General features: G+C 62.0%; 1 protein-coding gene across 1 annotated transcript in view; it reads left to right on the top strand.

Annotated features, from left to right (window-relative positions):
- ITGA1 (integrin subunit alpha 1) overlaps positions 1–14,604 on the top strand; it is a 66,969-nt gene that overhangs the window by 9,992 nt on the left and 42,373 nt on the right. Inside the window, exons 4-8 of the mRNA XM_054714371.1 lie at positions 1,027–1,115; positions 1,235–1,346; positions 1,905–2,032; positions 9,813–9,961; positions 13,408–13,558. Of these exons, the coding sequence (XP_054570346.1) occupies positions 1,027–1,115; positions 1,235–1,346; positions 1,905–2,032; positions 9,813–9,961; positions 13,408–13,558 (629 nt within the window). The remainder of the gene's footprint in view (positions 1–1,026; positions 1,116–1,234; positions 1,347–1,904; positions 2,033–9,812; positions 9,962–13,407; positions 13,559–14,604) is intronic.

Here is a 14,604-nt window from a genome sequence, read left to right on the forward strand (position 1 = left end):
CACCCCAGCGTCAAACCTCGAACCCAGATCGCTCGAGACCAAGGCAATGACGCCCACTTCCAGGTGCTTTCAGAGCGAGTCAGACTGAGCTCTGCGACAGAGACCGTGTTCAGTGCAGACAGGACGTGGCCCTTCAGGCACCCGCTCCCCTCCCCCTCCCTCCGTCTTTCCATCATATAGAGCCGGGCCTTTCCCCTCCCTCCGTCCATATAGAGCCGGGCCTTCCCCTCCCTCCGTCCATATAGAGCCGGGCCCGAGGGAGGGAAGATTCCCGCCCGGGCGGAGACAACCCTTCAAGGGCGGCCATGCACTTGGGGCAAGGGGAGACGCTCTGGCTTTTCCTGCTCGATCTCTGGTTTTTCAAGGTGAAGACGTGGGATTTCTTGCCCATTTTGTTGCCAGCCGGCCTGTTTTAGGACCCAGCCTTCCTGCTTGGAATGTCAAAGGTCGTTCCTTCTTGTGTCCTTTTTTTAAACCCCAACTTCCCGAGCCCGGCTCTAACCTCGCTCCAGCTTCCTTTAGCACCCCCCCGGGGTCCCCACATGCCAAGAGGAAGGGCCAGAGAGTGTGTATTTGAGTTTTCTTTCCTGGTCTGCTCGCCGATGTCCTTCTTCTTGCCAGAAATGCCATGATTCATCATCAGTCGCGTGTCACACGCAGATACAACACGTAGGCAGAGTGTGAGCGTTGACATCATGTCCGCTGTGTCGTGAGACTGCCGCTTCCCTTTGTTTTCATCAGCGGCGCTCCGTGAAAGGCGGCCACGCCTGCGGCCCTCCGAGCCCGCATTCTTGCACAGTTTCCGCCACGCTCTTGGGGCGATGGCCCCGATAAAGCTTCTGGGACAGAGCCGTGTTCGGAGCCTTCCTTCGCGCGCTCACTGTGTCCCCTGATCGCGCCGTGGAGACTGTTCAGCTGAACGAAGAGAACGTGTGCCCGGACATGCGCAGGGCACGGAGAACGTTTGCACGAGAAGCCGGTTCCACGGTGTTTTCCCTCCTTCATACACTTCTGTTCTATTTCCAGTCAACACATCGATTCCCAACGTCACGGAGGTGAAGGAGAACATGACCTTCGGAGCCACGTTGGTCACCAACCCCAAGGGGGGCTTCCTGGTAAGAGAGCCCAGGGGGACGGTAGGCCGTGGGCCAGGAGGCTGCCGCGGGGCCGCCACATCTGTTCGACAACGTGTGACCTTTGCTTTTTCGCTTTTTCGCTTTTTCATTCCTCCAAGGCGTGCGGGCCCCTCTACGCCTACCGGTGCGGACACCTGCATTACACGACTGGCATCTGCTCTGACGTCAGCCCCACGTTCCAGGTGGTGAACTCCATCGCCCCCGTGCGAGGTACCGGCTGGGCCCGTGCGCTCGTGTCTGACGGCGCGGGCTGGACGAGACACGCGTGCACGCAGGCGCGTGCCTGAGAGCCTGAGCCGCCTGCTCCGCTACCAGCATGACCAATTTAGGGAAAGGCTGGCTTGGCCAATATATAGCCAAACCGCACGGCTATTTTTGGAGCTGATATTAGTGTAAATAACCCTCCCCAGAACGGTGTTTCGACACCCCGGGAGAGCTGTCAGGCTGGTTTATGTAAAGGGTGAGCCCGGAGGAGGCTGGTGGCTCCTGTGAAACCCGCCCAGAACGAGCACCGGCCTGGGACGCTCACGCCGGGGCAGGCTCCGCGGTGACCCGCGGGGTCAGTGACGCCAGGGGGAGAGGAGCTCTGCCCGGTCAGACCTCCGACCCCACGGGGACGGAATGCAGTGGGCGTCCCTTCTGCTTTTTCTAACTGTTGTTTCTGGTCTGAAAGCCACGCGTCCGCTTTGTGCAGCGTCGGTGAGGGCTCGGGCGCGCCCGGGGCCAGGAGCCTTCCTGCCTGAGGCCGCGGGCGCTGCTGTCTTGCAGAGTGCGGCACGCAGCTGGACATCGTCATCGTGCTGGACGGCTCCAACAGCATCTACCCCTGGGACAGCGTCACCGCCTTCCTCAACAACCTGCTGGAGCGCATGGACATCGGCCCCAAGCAGACGCAGGTGCGGGCCGGGCGTGTGCACCCACACACATGTATCAACACACGTGACACACACATGTCCCCAAACAGATGGAGGCGGAAGATTGCGAGCTAGCCTCAGCCCTCCCGGGGACGCCATGTGGCTGTCCCCAGCGAGCAGGCGCCTGGGGCTGGGTGAGGGAGAACCTGTGTGTGCCCTTCAGGAGAATGGAGAACTTGAACTCGGTGAAGTCACTCAAAGAAAATGGCATTTTGGTTGGCCGGCATGGCTCTGTGGTTGAGTGTCCACCTATGAACCAGGAGGTCACAGTTGGATTCCCGGTCAAGGGCACAGGCCCGGGTTGCGGGCTCGGTCCCCAGTGTGGGGTGTGCAGGAGGCAGCCGATCCATGATTCCCTCTCATCATTGATGTTTCTCTCTCTCTCTTCCTCTCCCTTTCTCTCTGACATCAATTTTTTTAAAAAAAGGAAGAAAATGGCATTTTCACATCAAAAAGTGTTCCTTCTCCTAGGCAGCAGGTGTCTCCTCGGCGTTGAGCTTGAAGAGGCTGGTGAGCCTCCTCGTGGGGGTGGCCGGCAGCTCTGAGCCCCTTCGGATCTGTGACCCGCTCCTCCCTGTCCACAGGGGCCCTTATTTTGCCTCCCGAGGACTCTCTGCCCCGGGCCTGGCCCTGCTCGGTCAGTGGCTGTCCCAGAGCCGTGACGGTAGCAGAAGAACTGTTAGCGCTTGTGTAGCCAGGACTCGCGGGTCATGAGGGGCCGAGAGAGGCTGGTGCCTGGTGCGGGTTCGGGCTTGCTGACCCCGGACCATCAGCCCCGACGGCAGCCCAGCGCCCTCCTTCCCGAGGCTCCGCTCCTGCCGAGGTGCGCAGCACCCCTGCCTCCTGGAACCCTGGAACACGGGTCTCCAGTCCTTTCCTTCCGGGGGTCCTCACCCTCCCTGGCCAGTGGCTGCCCCCGCCGGGAGCCCCGGCGCACCCTCCCTGCATGGTGGTCCCGAGATCAGCGGCTGGACCCCGCTCTCCCCCCTCTCCGCCCTCCCCACACCCCGCTCCTCCCTCCCCTGCTTCACCCGCCCGTTTCCCTTCCTAGCCAGGCCTTTCTTCCCAGATTTGATCATAGTCTTGAGACATTTTTAAGTTTCTAATGTTCTGGGTCATTGGAACATTTGACGTTACGTTGAAATCCCTTTATCTGTTTTACGGTGAAACATGGACCCGGGGGCAGCTCTGTGCAAAAGCCAGTGCGCTGAGCGCCCTTGGCAGTCGCTACTCCGCCTCAGGGGCAAGTCCACGGACTCAGCGCCGTGGGCCCCCTTCTGCGGGCGGGGCGGGGCGGGGCGGGGCGGCTGGGGGGAGGGACACACAACCCCCAGCCTCCCTGCCCAGCCTGTGCGGTCTCCTGTTTCTAGCGGTTAGGCCGCAGGGAGCGCTGCATGTCGGCAGGAGACGCACAGAGGAGCCATTCTCCTCCCTCAGAGGAATTCCAGCCGCCAGGGTGGGCTCCGGGGCCGTCTTTCCTGGCGGGAACAACGCCTCCATTCAGAGGATCGGGGTGCCCGGGGCCAGTGCCACCAGCGAGGGCGGGGCTGGGCTGACCCCCAGGCAGACAGGTCAGTCCCGGGCTCCCGACCCCTTTCCACAGAGAGGGAGACCCCGGGGGCCACTCGGCACCCACAGTTCACCCAGGGCGCCTGCCCCCTAAAGCGCAGGGCGCTGTGTGGATCGCGGGGTCGGTGCCTCCCGGGGACTCAGCTGCTCGTGTGGCATTCGTTCCGTTTTCCCCGAGGGTTCTCCCTGCCGCCGCGCTGGGCGGCCTCGGGCGATCACGGAGGATGGGATGTTCACGTGTAATGCCGTGTTTCTCCCGCCGTGGCTCCCGGCACTCCTTCCTCAGAACCCCGGGTGCTGGGGCCGTCCCCCGACCTCCAGCACTGGGAGCTCGGAGGGTGAGCGTGGGGCTGCATTTTAAGAGAAGAATCCACATAGTTCTCACACAGGCGAACGTGGGAGAAACACTGGACTAGGGCGGTATCATTACATTAGAGGCCCGGTGCACGAAATCCGTGCAGGAGTAGGCCTTCCTTCCCCGGCTGCCAGCACCGGCTTCCCTCTGGCACCCAGGCCCCGGGCTTCCCTCCCAGCCCCAGCTTTGTCTGGAAGGTTGTCCGGAAGGATGTCTGGTCTAAGTAGCATATTACTCTTTTATTGTTATAGATTGTGTTTGCAGGCGTGTGTGAGTGTGTGTGTGGTGGCGGGGGGAGGGGAGGTTTTCAGTTGAAGCGCCCAATCCTGCCCTGAGATTGGCAGTAGCTTCTGGAATTTCTCCTCCTCTCCCCTCCCACCTCCATGTCCCACAGGGGCAGGCACAGCGCTGTGGGGAGCCCAGAGGGGAGGGGAGCTGGGTGAGGCCTCCCGGACTCTCGCTCCTGTCGAGGCTGGGAAGGCTGGAAGGGAGCTGACAGGCTGTGGGGAGAGGGTTTCTCTGCAGAAGGCGCCGGGGGAGGTCCGCGGGGAGGTGCGGGAGCTTGGGGGTGCCTCGGGAGGTGGGCGCATGAGTCTGCGGCTGCCTCGTGTGTCAGAGCAGAGGAGCCGCGCTGGGACCGGGTCACGGTGTGAATGCAGGTTGCGCGGGGTCAGCGTGGAGTCCTGTCGGGTCCTGCCCACAGGCCCCTGCAGGGTGGGCGGAGGGGACCCTGCCAGGCCCTGTCCAAAGGCCCCTGCAGGGTGGGCGGAGGGGACCCTGCCAGGCTCTGTCCACAGGCCCCTGCAGGGTGGATGGAGGAGACCCTGTTAGGCCCCTGTCCACAGGCCCCTGTCCACAGGCCCCTGCAGGGTGGATGGAGGGGACCCTGTTAGGCCCTGTCCACAGGCCCCTGCAGGGTGGATGGAGGGGACCCTGGTAGGCCCCTGTCCACAGGTCCCTGCAGAGTGGACGGAGGAGACCCTGCCAGGCCCTGTCCACAGGCCCCTGCAGGGTGGACGGAGGGGACCCTGTCCACAGGCCCCTGCAGGGTGGACGGAGGGGACCCTGTTAGGCCCTGTCCACAGGCCCCTGCAGGGTGGATGGAGGGGACCCTGTTAGGCCCTGTCCACAGGCCCCTGCAGGGTGGATGGAGGGGACCCTGTCCACAGGTCCCTGCAGGGTGGACGGAGGGGACCCTGTTAGGCCCTGTCCACAGGCCCCTGCAGGGTGGACGGCAGGTGGCAGCCGATTCCTGTGCTGCTGGGGGAAATGCGTGCACCCAGGAAAGGATGCAGGTGAGGGCAGAGCCCACAGACCGCACAGGACGGGAAACACCTGTTAGCACGCGTCCTTAGGAGGGGCCAGCGGTGGGGAGGCCTCTAGCCTTTCTGTACCTCCCGCCTCTGTCCTCCCAACCCCCACTGGCCAGGAGCTGTAGCAGCATCGCAGGGAGAGGAGTGGACGCAGCTCCAGCCAGCCCCTCCCTCCCTCCTGATGTCCCCAGATGCTAAAACGAAGGGTCAGAAAGTTTCTATTTGGGCCCCAGGAGAGGGTGGGCATTGGGGGAGGGTGGGCATTGGGAGAGGGTGGGCATTGGGGGAGGGTGGGCATTGGGGGAGGGTGGGCATTGGGAGAGGGTGGGCTCTGGGAGAGGGTGGGCCCCGGGAGAGGGTGGGCCCCGGGGGAGGGTGGGCATTGGGGGAGGGTGGGCATTGGGAGAGGGTGGGCCCCGGGAGAGGGTGGGCATTGGGAGAGGGTGGGCCCCGGGGGAGGGTGGGCTCTGGGAGAGGGTGGGCCCCAGAGGAGGGTGGGCCCCGGGGGAGGGTGGGCCCCGGGGGAGGGTGGGCATTGGGGGAGGGTGGGCATTGGGAGAGGGTGGGCTCTGGGAGAGGGTGGGCCCCGGGAGAGGGTGGGCCCTGGGGGAGGGTGGGCCCTGAGGGAGGGTGGGCTCTGGGAGAGGGTGGGCCCGGGGGAGGGTGGGCTCTGGGAGAGGGTGGGCCCCGTGGCCTCTGCTCTGCCATCAGGATGTACCTAGTGGCGGCAGGTACCCACAGCCCAGGCCGTCTCCATGGTGTGGAGCATCCCTGCACGTGACTGTCCCTCCAGCAAGAAACAGGGAAGGTGAGAGGCGGGAGGGAGGGAGGGGGGAGGGAGGGAGGGAGGCGGCAGGCAGGCGAGTACAGAGGCTCCGCAGGACGGTCAGTGCACATCGCGGGGTCAGCGCCAGGGACAGGACCATCCATTCTGAATGCAGTAGCCCCTCCTTATCTGCATTTTCGCTTTCTGTGGTTTCAGTAACCGTGGTCAACCATGGTCCGAAAATATTAAATGGAAAATCCCAGAAATAAACGGTCCATAAATTGTACAGTGCGAGCTGTTCTGGGTAGAGTGATAAAATCTCCCCGTCCTGCTCCGTCCCCCGCCCCCCCCCCCCACCCCCCACCCAGGACGTGAATCACCCCTTTGTCCAGCGTCTCACACGAAGGTATTTTGAGAGAGGCCGCATTCACGTAACTCTCATTACGGTAAATTGTTTTAATCGGTCTGTTTTGTTAGTTATTGTTAATCTCCTGCTATGCCTAACTGATAAATTAAACTTCCCCAGCGGTGTGTACATAAAGAGAAGCAAAGTGTGTATAGGGTTTGACACCCACTGGGTCAGCGTCCACGGGGGGTCTGGGACGTGTCCCCCCTGGAAAAGGAGGGGGCAGCAATAGTTACTCAGAGCTTCTTCCATGTCTCTGTGTGGTCCCATTAAAACTTTTACAAATATAGTCAAGGAATTTTTGTAAACCGATTTTTAAAACAAGACAGAGTGAAGGCCATAAAACTGCCTTTTACAGAAGCGAGCCCCAGGCGCTCCGAGCTTGCCATGAAAGATACGGCGGCGTAAGCGTGATGGAGGTCGGATTGATCCCCAATACCTGCACAGAGCATGGCTCTCAGGGATAAAGGAGGGTGACATAAGTACGCCACGTCGGCCGGTGACTCGGGAGGCTGATGTAAGAGTGAAATGTACGAATGGGACCGTGTGTGGCGCGCTCCCACCAAGGGGTGGCATGACGTGAAGCCAGGCAAAACGAGGCAGAGACGTTCATTGCGCTCTAGGACTGTCATTGATCTGTCTTCCACTGCGCACTTATGGCCGCTTCCCAGAAGCCTCCCGATGGCCGCTTCCCAGAAGCCTCCCGTACGAGGCCTGATTCATCGTTGTGAGTCTGAGCAGCCTGGCCTGGCCTGCCTTGGGCCGCCTCCATTCGCCCCTCCCCCATAGCCACGCCCCTGAGTTCCCTGTCCAAGGTGAAGTTCGCCTCCTGGCATTGCCCTGGATAGAGACCCGCTGTGGCTGCCTGCTGAATGGCGTCCGCTCCCTCCAGGGGCCCCAAAGGCACTTGTCACCGGCATCCCGCTGCCTCCCTGTGCCCACCTGTCTTCCCGCAGCCTCCTGCCCGTTCCCTGAGCGCACAGCTCTGTGCCCACGGGGCTCTGCCTCGGCCCTCCTCCCTCCCAGGCCCAGGCCCGGGTGCCGGGGGACTTCTTAGATGAGTTCAGGTGTCATTCCTGCCGTGAGGCAGATGAGGCACCATCTTCCTTAAACTCCCGGTCACTCTGTGCGCCTGTACGTTCCCGGAGAGGAAGACGGGAGAGCATTCCCCGCTGTCTTCCCACGGGCCCTCCTTCCCCCGCCCCCCTAGTCCCTGCCGTCACCGCCCTCCTCCTGCATCTCTACCCCCAGAATGGGCCACTTAGGTCACTAATTCACATCAATTCAGCAGACGCTCCTGAAGTTTTTTATGACGTACTAGTGGCCCGGTGCACAAAATTCATGCACTCGGGAAGGGGGTCCCCCAGCCTGGCCTGTTCCCTGTCACAGTGCGGGAGCCCGGCAATCCATCGCCCCAAAGAGGTAGGCCTCCATGAGCCTCACCTCCCTGGGCCTGGCACCCGACGCTGCAAGTCCCCGCCCACCCGCGCCTGCTGCACACGCAGCCTCCTGCTGATCGGTCGTTACGCGTGAGGGCGTCATGACCATCTGCATGTTAGCTCTTTATTACTTAGATCATGCTACGTGTCCGGGCAGCATTAAAGCAAACCCTGAAGCTGTGTTCCCTTTCCCCGAGACCTTGCAACTCAGAAGCGAGGTAAAGTCTTCCTTTGGGTCCTGCAGGGCAAGAACAATGAATGGCTCTTTCTGAGGGGGTGACTCTCACTGTAGTCAAGCAGCGTTTTGCAAACTCTGTTGTTTGAGGTGCTGACTGTGTCCCTCACCAAAGAAGATTCCCTTAAATGAGAATAACGGGTGTTTTCCAATTCGTTTCCACGTGGAAGACTGAGAACCCGGCCGGAAGATTTGCTTGTGATGGGAGTAGAGCAGCTGGGACAAGCCCAGGGAGAGGCGTCTCTTTGCGCCGTCTCAAACGTGTGGAGTTTTTGTGCTTCACGTAGATGACGGGAAAGAGAGGCGGACGAGGCAGGGCAGGCCGGCTCCTGCGTAGACACGTGCGGACCTCACTCCGGCCGTTTCCCAGGGCGATCATTGGCGACGGAGCCCTTTTATGGATCATACCTGTAGCATCAGACGGCTGCTGGCGCTGCCTGGAAGGGCGAGGGTGTCAGCTGGGGGTTCAGCTGAAGGAGGGCTGTGCCTCGTGTTTACGTGGGAGGGAACCTTCCGAAAGGGAGACAGACCTCTTGTTCATACAACAGCCCTGCAGCCAGGGGTGTGCCGGGCCGCACTGCGCCCGAACCCTCCGGTCTCTTTGGCCTGAGACTGGAATTACAATCCATTGCACTATAGTCGCCCACTTTTCACTGACACATCAGCCCCCTCTTCCCACTCTCCCTTTTAGAAAAGTCCACATCTGCCCGAGCTGGTTTGGCTCCATGGACAGAGCGTCAGCCTGGGCCTGCAGACTGAAGGGTCCCGGGTTCGATTCCAGGTCAGGGCACATGCCCGGGTTGTGGGCTCCATCCCCAGTAGGGGACATGCAGGAGGCAGCCGATCAATGATTCTCTCTCATCATTGATGTTTCTCTCTCTCCCTCTCCCTTTCTCTCTGAAATCAATAAATATATGTATTTTTAAATTATTTAAAAGTAATAAAGGTGGAAGGCAGGGAGGGTGGGATGACAGGAACAGAAGGGGGTGGGAGAAGGGTAGAGCCAGGTGCATCCCCTCGCGTAGGGATTCCTGCTGCCCGCCGAGCCTTCTCTAGCTCCCCTCTGCCCTCAGTCCTGGTCCAGGGTCACCGACTGTCTTCCTGCTCTTGGGACAGTACCTCCCTCTTCCCCATCTCAGCTCGTCACGTCCACAGTTCCCTCCTTGGACCCCATCCTCCCTCCCAGCCTCCACCCCGGACAGGCCTCTGTCCCCATAGCACCCAGTGAGGTCTCTTCCCTGAGCCCCATTTTAAATCAGGGCCCGAGGTGGAACTTGCTAATGACAGCTTTTGCGTTACAGACCTGGTCATGGTTTGCAGTCAGGCGTGTGTTTGAGCGATGGCGTGATGGGTCTCCGTCTTGTAGCCTATAAGCTCCGTGGGAGCAAAGGCAAAGCCTGGGGCGGGGGTGGGGGGGTCCCAATGTACCCCCCCCCTGTGGCCCACTGGGGTCTGCAGTGAAAACTGCCACAGGGACAGACCGATCAGAAGTTTAATCACAGCACCTTCGTTGTTCTCTGGGCTCAGGCTGGCCGTAAACAGAGATACTGCTGCTGTCGAGGTAGAAGGATGCGTGTTCTCCTAGATTCTCACGCTCGGCCGTGACGTACACGTAGAAGCTGCACAAAGCTGGGACCGGGCGCGTTGCCGGGCCGAGGACCCACGGGCTTGTCTTTCAGGTCGGGATCGTGCAGTACGGAGAGAACGTGACCCACGAGTTCAACCTCAACACCTACTCCTCCACCGAGGACGTGCTCCTCGCTGCCAACAGGATCGTCCAGCGCGGCGGCCGCCAGACCATGACGGCCCTGGGGATAGACACAGCCAGGTACGCGATCCCAGACCCCAGACCCGCGCGGCCAGCGTCTGCGGCCGGCCGGGCGCGGCGCGGTGCACGTCCGCCTTGGCAGCCCTTAGAGCCACCTTGTTTGAGGCTGGATCCGGCCGTGAGCCTGCAGCTCCAGAAGCAGGTTTCTGTAGTAGCCGCTCTCCTTCTTCTCTTTCCGTGTGCTCCAAGGGTTTCACCGATGGAAAATCGGTCGGAAACCCGTTCGTCCACGGCATCGTGCTCTTGGGCACTACGGCACGGCAGGAGGGACTGTCTTTTCCCTCCGCCCTTTGTTTCCAGCTGCCGGGATTCTCACGCTACAAAGCACGGCCCGTGCACTTCTCCTCGGTACATGTTTCTATCCTCGTGTGCCTGTCCCTTCCCAGCACCGACTTGGGGTGACGGCCGCGCTCACAGAGGAGTTTGAGGCCGCGCCCAGGATTGCTGCCTTGAGACCCTTCTCAGGGCACGGACTGCAAGAAGTGGCTGTGCTCCTGGCGCTTTGTCCTCTCTCACTGTCTCCAAAGCCCCTCCAGTCCCCTCCTGCCTCCCTCCTGCCGCAGGGCGCGCACCGGCTCCGGGGCGGGGCCCCCCTTCCCTGCAACGCAGACCTGCTCTTTTCTGATTTCCCGTCTCCTTCAACCATCCCCACCGCTCCTCCGCTTCCTCGCCGTGAGAACCCGCAGCTTCTGAGCAAACACAGAGCAAACACCGGGCAACCCCCAGATCTGACAGGCGTTTGTCTGGTGTTAAGGCCCGTCTGCCGCGGCTTCCGCCTCGGCCCCCCTGAAGAGCCGCTGCCCGCGGCCGGCCCTCGCCTGCCTCCGAGAGCAGGTCTCACAGACTCCGAAGAAGGGGCTGGAGAGTCAGAGGCTTCAATCCACGTGCAGCTTCAGCCTCGTCCGCGTTAGGAAAGCACGGGGTTCAGGTCTACGGGCCCAAGAGGCGGGGCCGCGGTGCAGGTCCCGGTTGGCCAGCACGGGGCGCGGCTGGTGCGCACTGCCGCCGCCCTGGTCTCGCCGATGTGGCCGCACACGGGCCGCCGCCCGCTCCCTGAGCGCTCCCTCCGAGCCGCGGCCTCGCTGTGTGACCCCCGAGGTGACCGCCGCCCGTGAACATGCAGCGTGGGAACCCGCTGGTCGCCGCTCCGCCTGTGCCTGCGCCTGCACCGGCACCACGCGGTGCCAGGCCCCGATGCGGCTGCCGCCTGTGCCGCAGGGCTGGCCTGGCACACAGGTCACTGAGTTCTGTGCACGAGTGAACCCTGTGACAGGACGCAGCAGTCCTCTTGTCCACCCGTTTTCCGCGTTTGAGCGTGTTTGTAATTGCTGGTTCCTGCGTTCAGGCAGGGCCAGGGCCAGACACGACTTTGGGTTTTTGTAAGAACCCTTTACGTCCATGGCCAGTGGCTCCCAGTTCAGAATGCGTGTGTCCCCATCCCTGCCCCCAGTCTCCCTCCTTCGCAGTGAGTTCACACGTTTGGTCACAAGGCCTGGATCCTCCTGTCCCAGCGGTCGGCAAACTCATCAGTCCACAGAGCCAAGTATCAACAGGACAACGATTGAAATTTCTTTTGAGAGCCACATTTTTTAAACTTAAACTTCTTCCAACGCCACTTCTTCAACATAGACTCGCCCAGGCCGTGGTATTTTGTGGAAGAGCCACACGCAAGGGGCCAAAGAGCCGCATGTGGCTCGCGAGCCGCAGTTTGCCGACCACGGGCCTATCCCAAGGAGAGGGGTCCCCGGGGACGTTTCCATGTTTACAGGCGTGCGGGGAGGCCGGGGTTTAATTTACAGAAAGAGCCTGGGACGAGTCTTGGGGGGTCCAGGGCGACGTGCTGGAGGTACTTGAGAGAAGGGGGTCCTCGGCAGTCAGCCCGCGGCCACGCCTCCGCCACGTGGAGCCACTGGTCTCCGAGCCGCCCGAGGGGCTCCACGGAAGGTCTGCCCATCACCACCCTCATGGATGTCTGTCCGCGGGACGCTGGGCGGTGTAGTGACCCTCCCGGGCGCAGGGCCGTAAGGAGGCGGACTCCGTGAGACGGACATGAACGTCGCTTACGTACCAGCCTCTCGCATCCGTTCTTCCTTTGCTTGTTCACAAAGAGAAGTCAGAAAACCTACTGCGTAGCGTAGACGGCAGAGGCACGCGGGCCCCCATGGCCGGTATTCTCTTTATTTGTTTTCTTTTGTACATTTTAAGAAAAATTTAAATGTGAAAGTGTAAGTGCAGCAGAGTGCTCTGTGTGCCCCGAGCAGCGTGAAGGTGGGAGGGGGTAGCTTGTCGTGCTTGCTCCAGGCCCTTTTCCGGGAAGAATGGTCACAGATCAGATCCCTCCACCCCTCCGCGGCATCCCCAGGGCCCCTCTCCCGGCTCGGAGAACCCCTCCTGCGCGGTCCCTGCGCGCCTGGCCTGCGGGAACGGGTGCAGATGGCGCCAGCGCTGTGGGAGGCTGGTTTCAGAGAGGTGCCGGCACCCCAGGCTGCAGCTGTTCTCCCAGGACCAGAGTAACATGTTTACGAGGACCCCTCGGTGCAATGATGGCTGCATTTTATACCAAAATATGGAAAATCGTACACACAGCCCTTCTGTTATTTCGGTCCTAAGTAGAATGTACTCTCTACCAAGACCCCAGCGAGGATCGTGAGCTGAGTAACAGGAAGAAACAGAGGGGAAGTGTGTGTGTACAGAACGCACAAGACAGACGCGGGCTGTCCGTTTGTCCTCTCTTCTATCAACTCCAGAGATGCTGTGGAGTTAAACCCCAGGCCCTTTTTCTGCCACTGGGTTCCAGCATTTTCCCTTCTCCCGCGCCCCCTCTCCCACCCCACCCCCAGCAGCCTGTGTCCTAAACCTGGTTCCGCATCTCTTTCGTGGCCACCCCAGGCCTCCTGGGCCATCACCCTCTCCACCCGACTCCCCCAAAGCCATCTGCCGTCTTTATTCTTGCATCTCATTCCGTCCTCCCACCCCCAGGCCCCTCAGGCACTCACAGCCGGACAAATAGTCTCTTCCCATCGCCCCTCCACTCAGCGCACCTGCGAGCTGTCCTGCAGGTCCCGGTCGGGGTTGTGTGTTGGGGGGAAGGGGGAGCTAAAGCAAGAGCTGTGGCCAGGGCGGGAGGAAGAGGCTGCGGGGCAGAGAAGGGAGCCTGTGGAGCAGGGCGTGGCGGGAGGGCATGGAGATCGGGCCTGAGTGCGTGACCGCTCCGGCTCACCTGCCCCTCTGAGTGTCCGCAGAAGGAGAGGCCGCGGCCTCTGTGCCGGGATGGGTGTCAGGATGGCTGCTCCGCACCCGGAATAACCTAAGCCCCTGCGCGTCCTGGCCACGCGCCTCGCGGTGACCTGGGAGGGAGGGCGGCTCCCTGGGGCTCGCCTGGGGCTCCCCTCCCCTCCTGCCGGTTCCTGTGCTTCTCTCACTTGCTCTCCTCTGGACCCTTTCAGGAAGGAGGCGTTCATGGAGGCCCGGGGCGCCCGGAGGGGCGTCAAGAAAGTCATGGTGATCGTGACGGACGGGGAGTCCCACGACAACCACCGGCTGCCCAAGGTCATCCAGGACTGCGAGGGCGACGGCATCCAGCGCTTCTCCATCGCGGTGGGTACCGGGCGCTGCTGGGACGGTTCTCCCTCGGGGCCGTAGCCGTGGGGCTGCTCTGTGCCCCCCTTCCCCCCCCGCGTGCCCGGAGGGTGGGGAGGCATCGGGAGATGCGCATCGTGGCCTGTGCCCTGGTGCAGAGCCCGGGCCACTCACCCCCACGGCGCGAGCCACGTGGCGCCGCAGCAGCCAGGGCAAGGTCCCCGTAAGTGCATCCGGCCGGACAAGAGGCGAAGGGACCAGAGCGGGGGACAGTCCCTTGGTTCCGAGGGAGCCTCTGGCCGGCGGTGGTGATGGGATAGCCCCGCGCTCCTGTGAGCACACCTGTAGCCATGCAGAGGAATCGCCGCGCACACACAGCACATGCCTCCCACAGGCCACCAGAGCGCCTGTGAGCACACGTGTAGCCATGCAGAGAGATCGCCGCGCACACACAGCACATGCCTCCCACAGGCCACCAGAGCGCCTGTGAGCACACGTGTAGCCATGCAGAGGAATCGCCGCGCACACACACAGCACATGCCTCCCACAGGCCACCGGAGCGCCTGTGAGCACACGTGTAGCCATGCAGAGAGATCGCCGCGCACACACAGCACATGCCTCCCACAGGCCACCAGAGCGCCTGTGAGCACACGTGTAGCCATGCAGAGGAATCGCCGCGCACACACAGCACATGCCTCCCACAAGCCACCAGAGCGCCTGTGAGCACACGTGTAGCCATGCAGAGGGATCGCCGCGCACACACAGCACATGCCTCCCACAGGCCACCAGAGCCCGAGCACTCACACCTCCTTCAGGGACTTGTTCTAACCCCCGGCAGCTCCGTGCGGTCAGCTGGCCTCCTCTTCCCGGTGCCACCCCGTGGGGAGGGACGTCAGAACGTGAGGCTTTGCAAACAGGACGGTCATTTAAGTGACCCTTACCTGCACGCTGTCACACACACTGGCTTTTTATATCTGTGTCCACATGCCTCCCTGTCCTCGTGGCGCCCCCAGAGGAGGGAGCTTTCCTTTCCCCACACTCTGAACCGGGGAGCCCCAGGCAGC

Source organism: Eptesicus fuscus, chromosome 4 (genome assembly GCF_027574615.1).
Source record: "Eptesicus fuscus isolate TK198812 chromosome 4, DD_ASM_mEF_20220401, whole genome shotgun sequence".
In the NCBI taxonomy this organism is placed as follows: domain Eukaryota; kingdom Metazoa; phylum Chordata; class Mammalia; order Chiroptera; family Vespertilionidae; genus Eptesicus; species Eptesicus fuscus.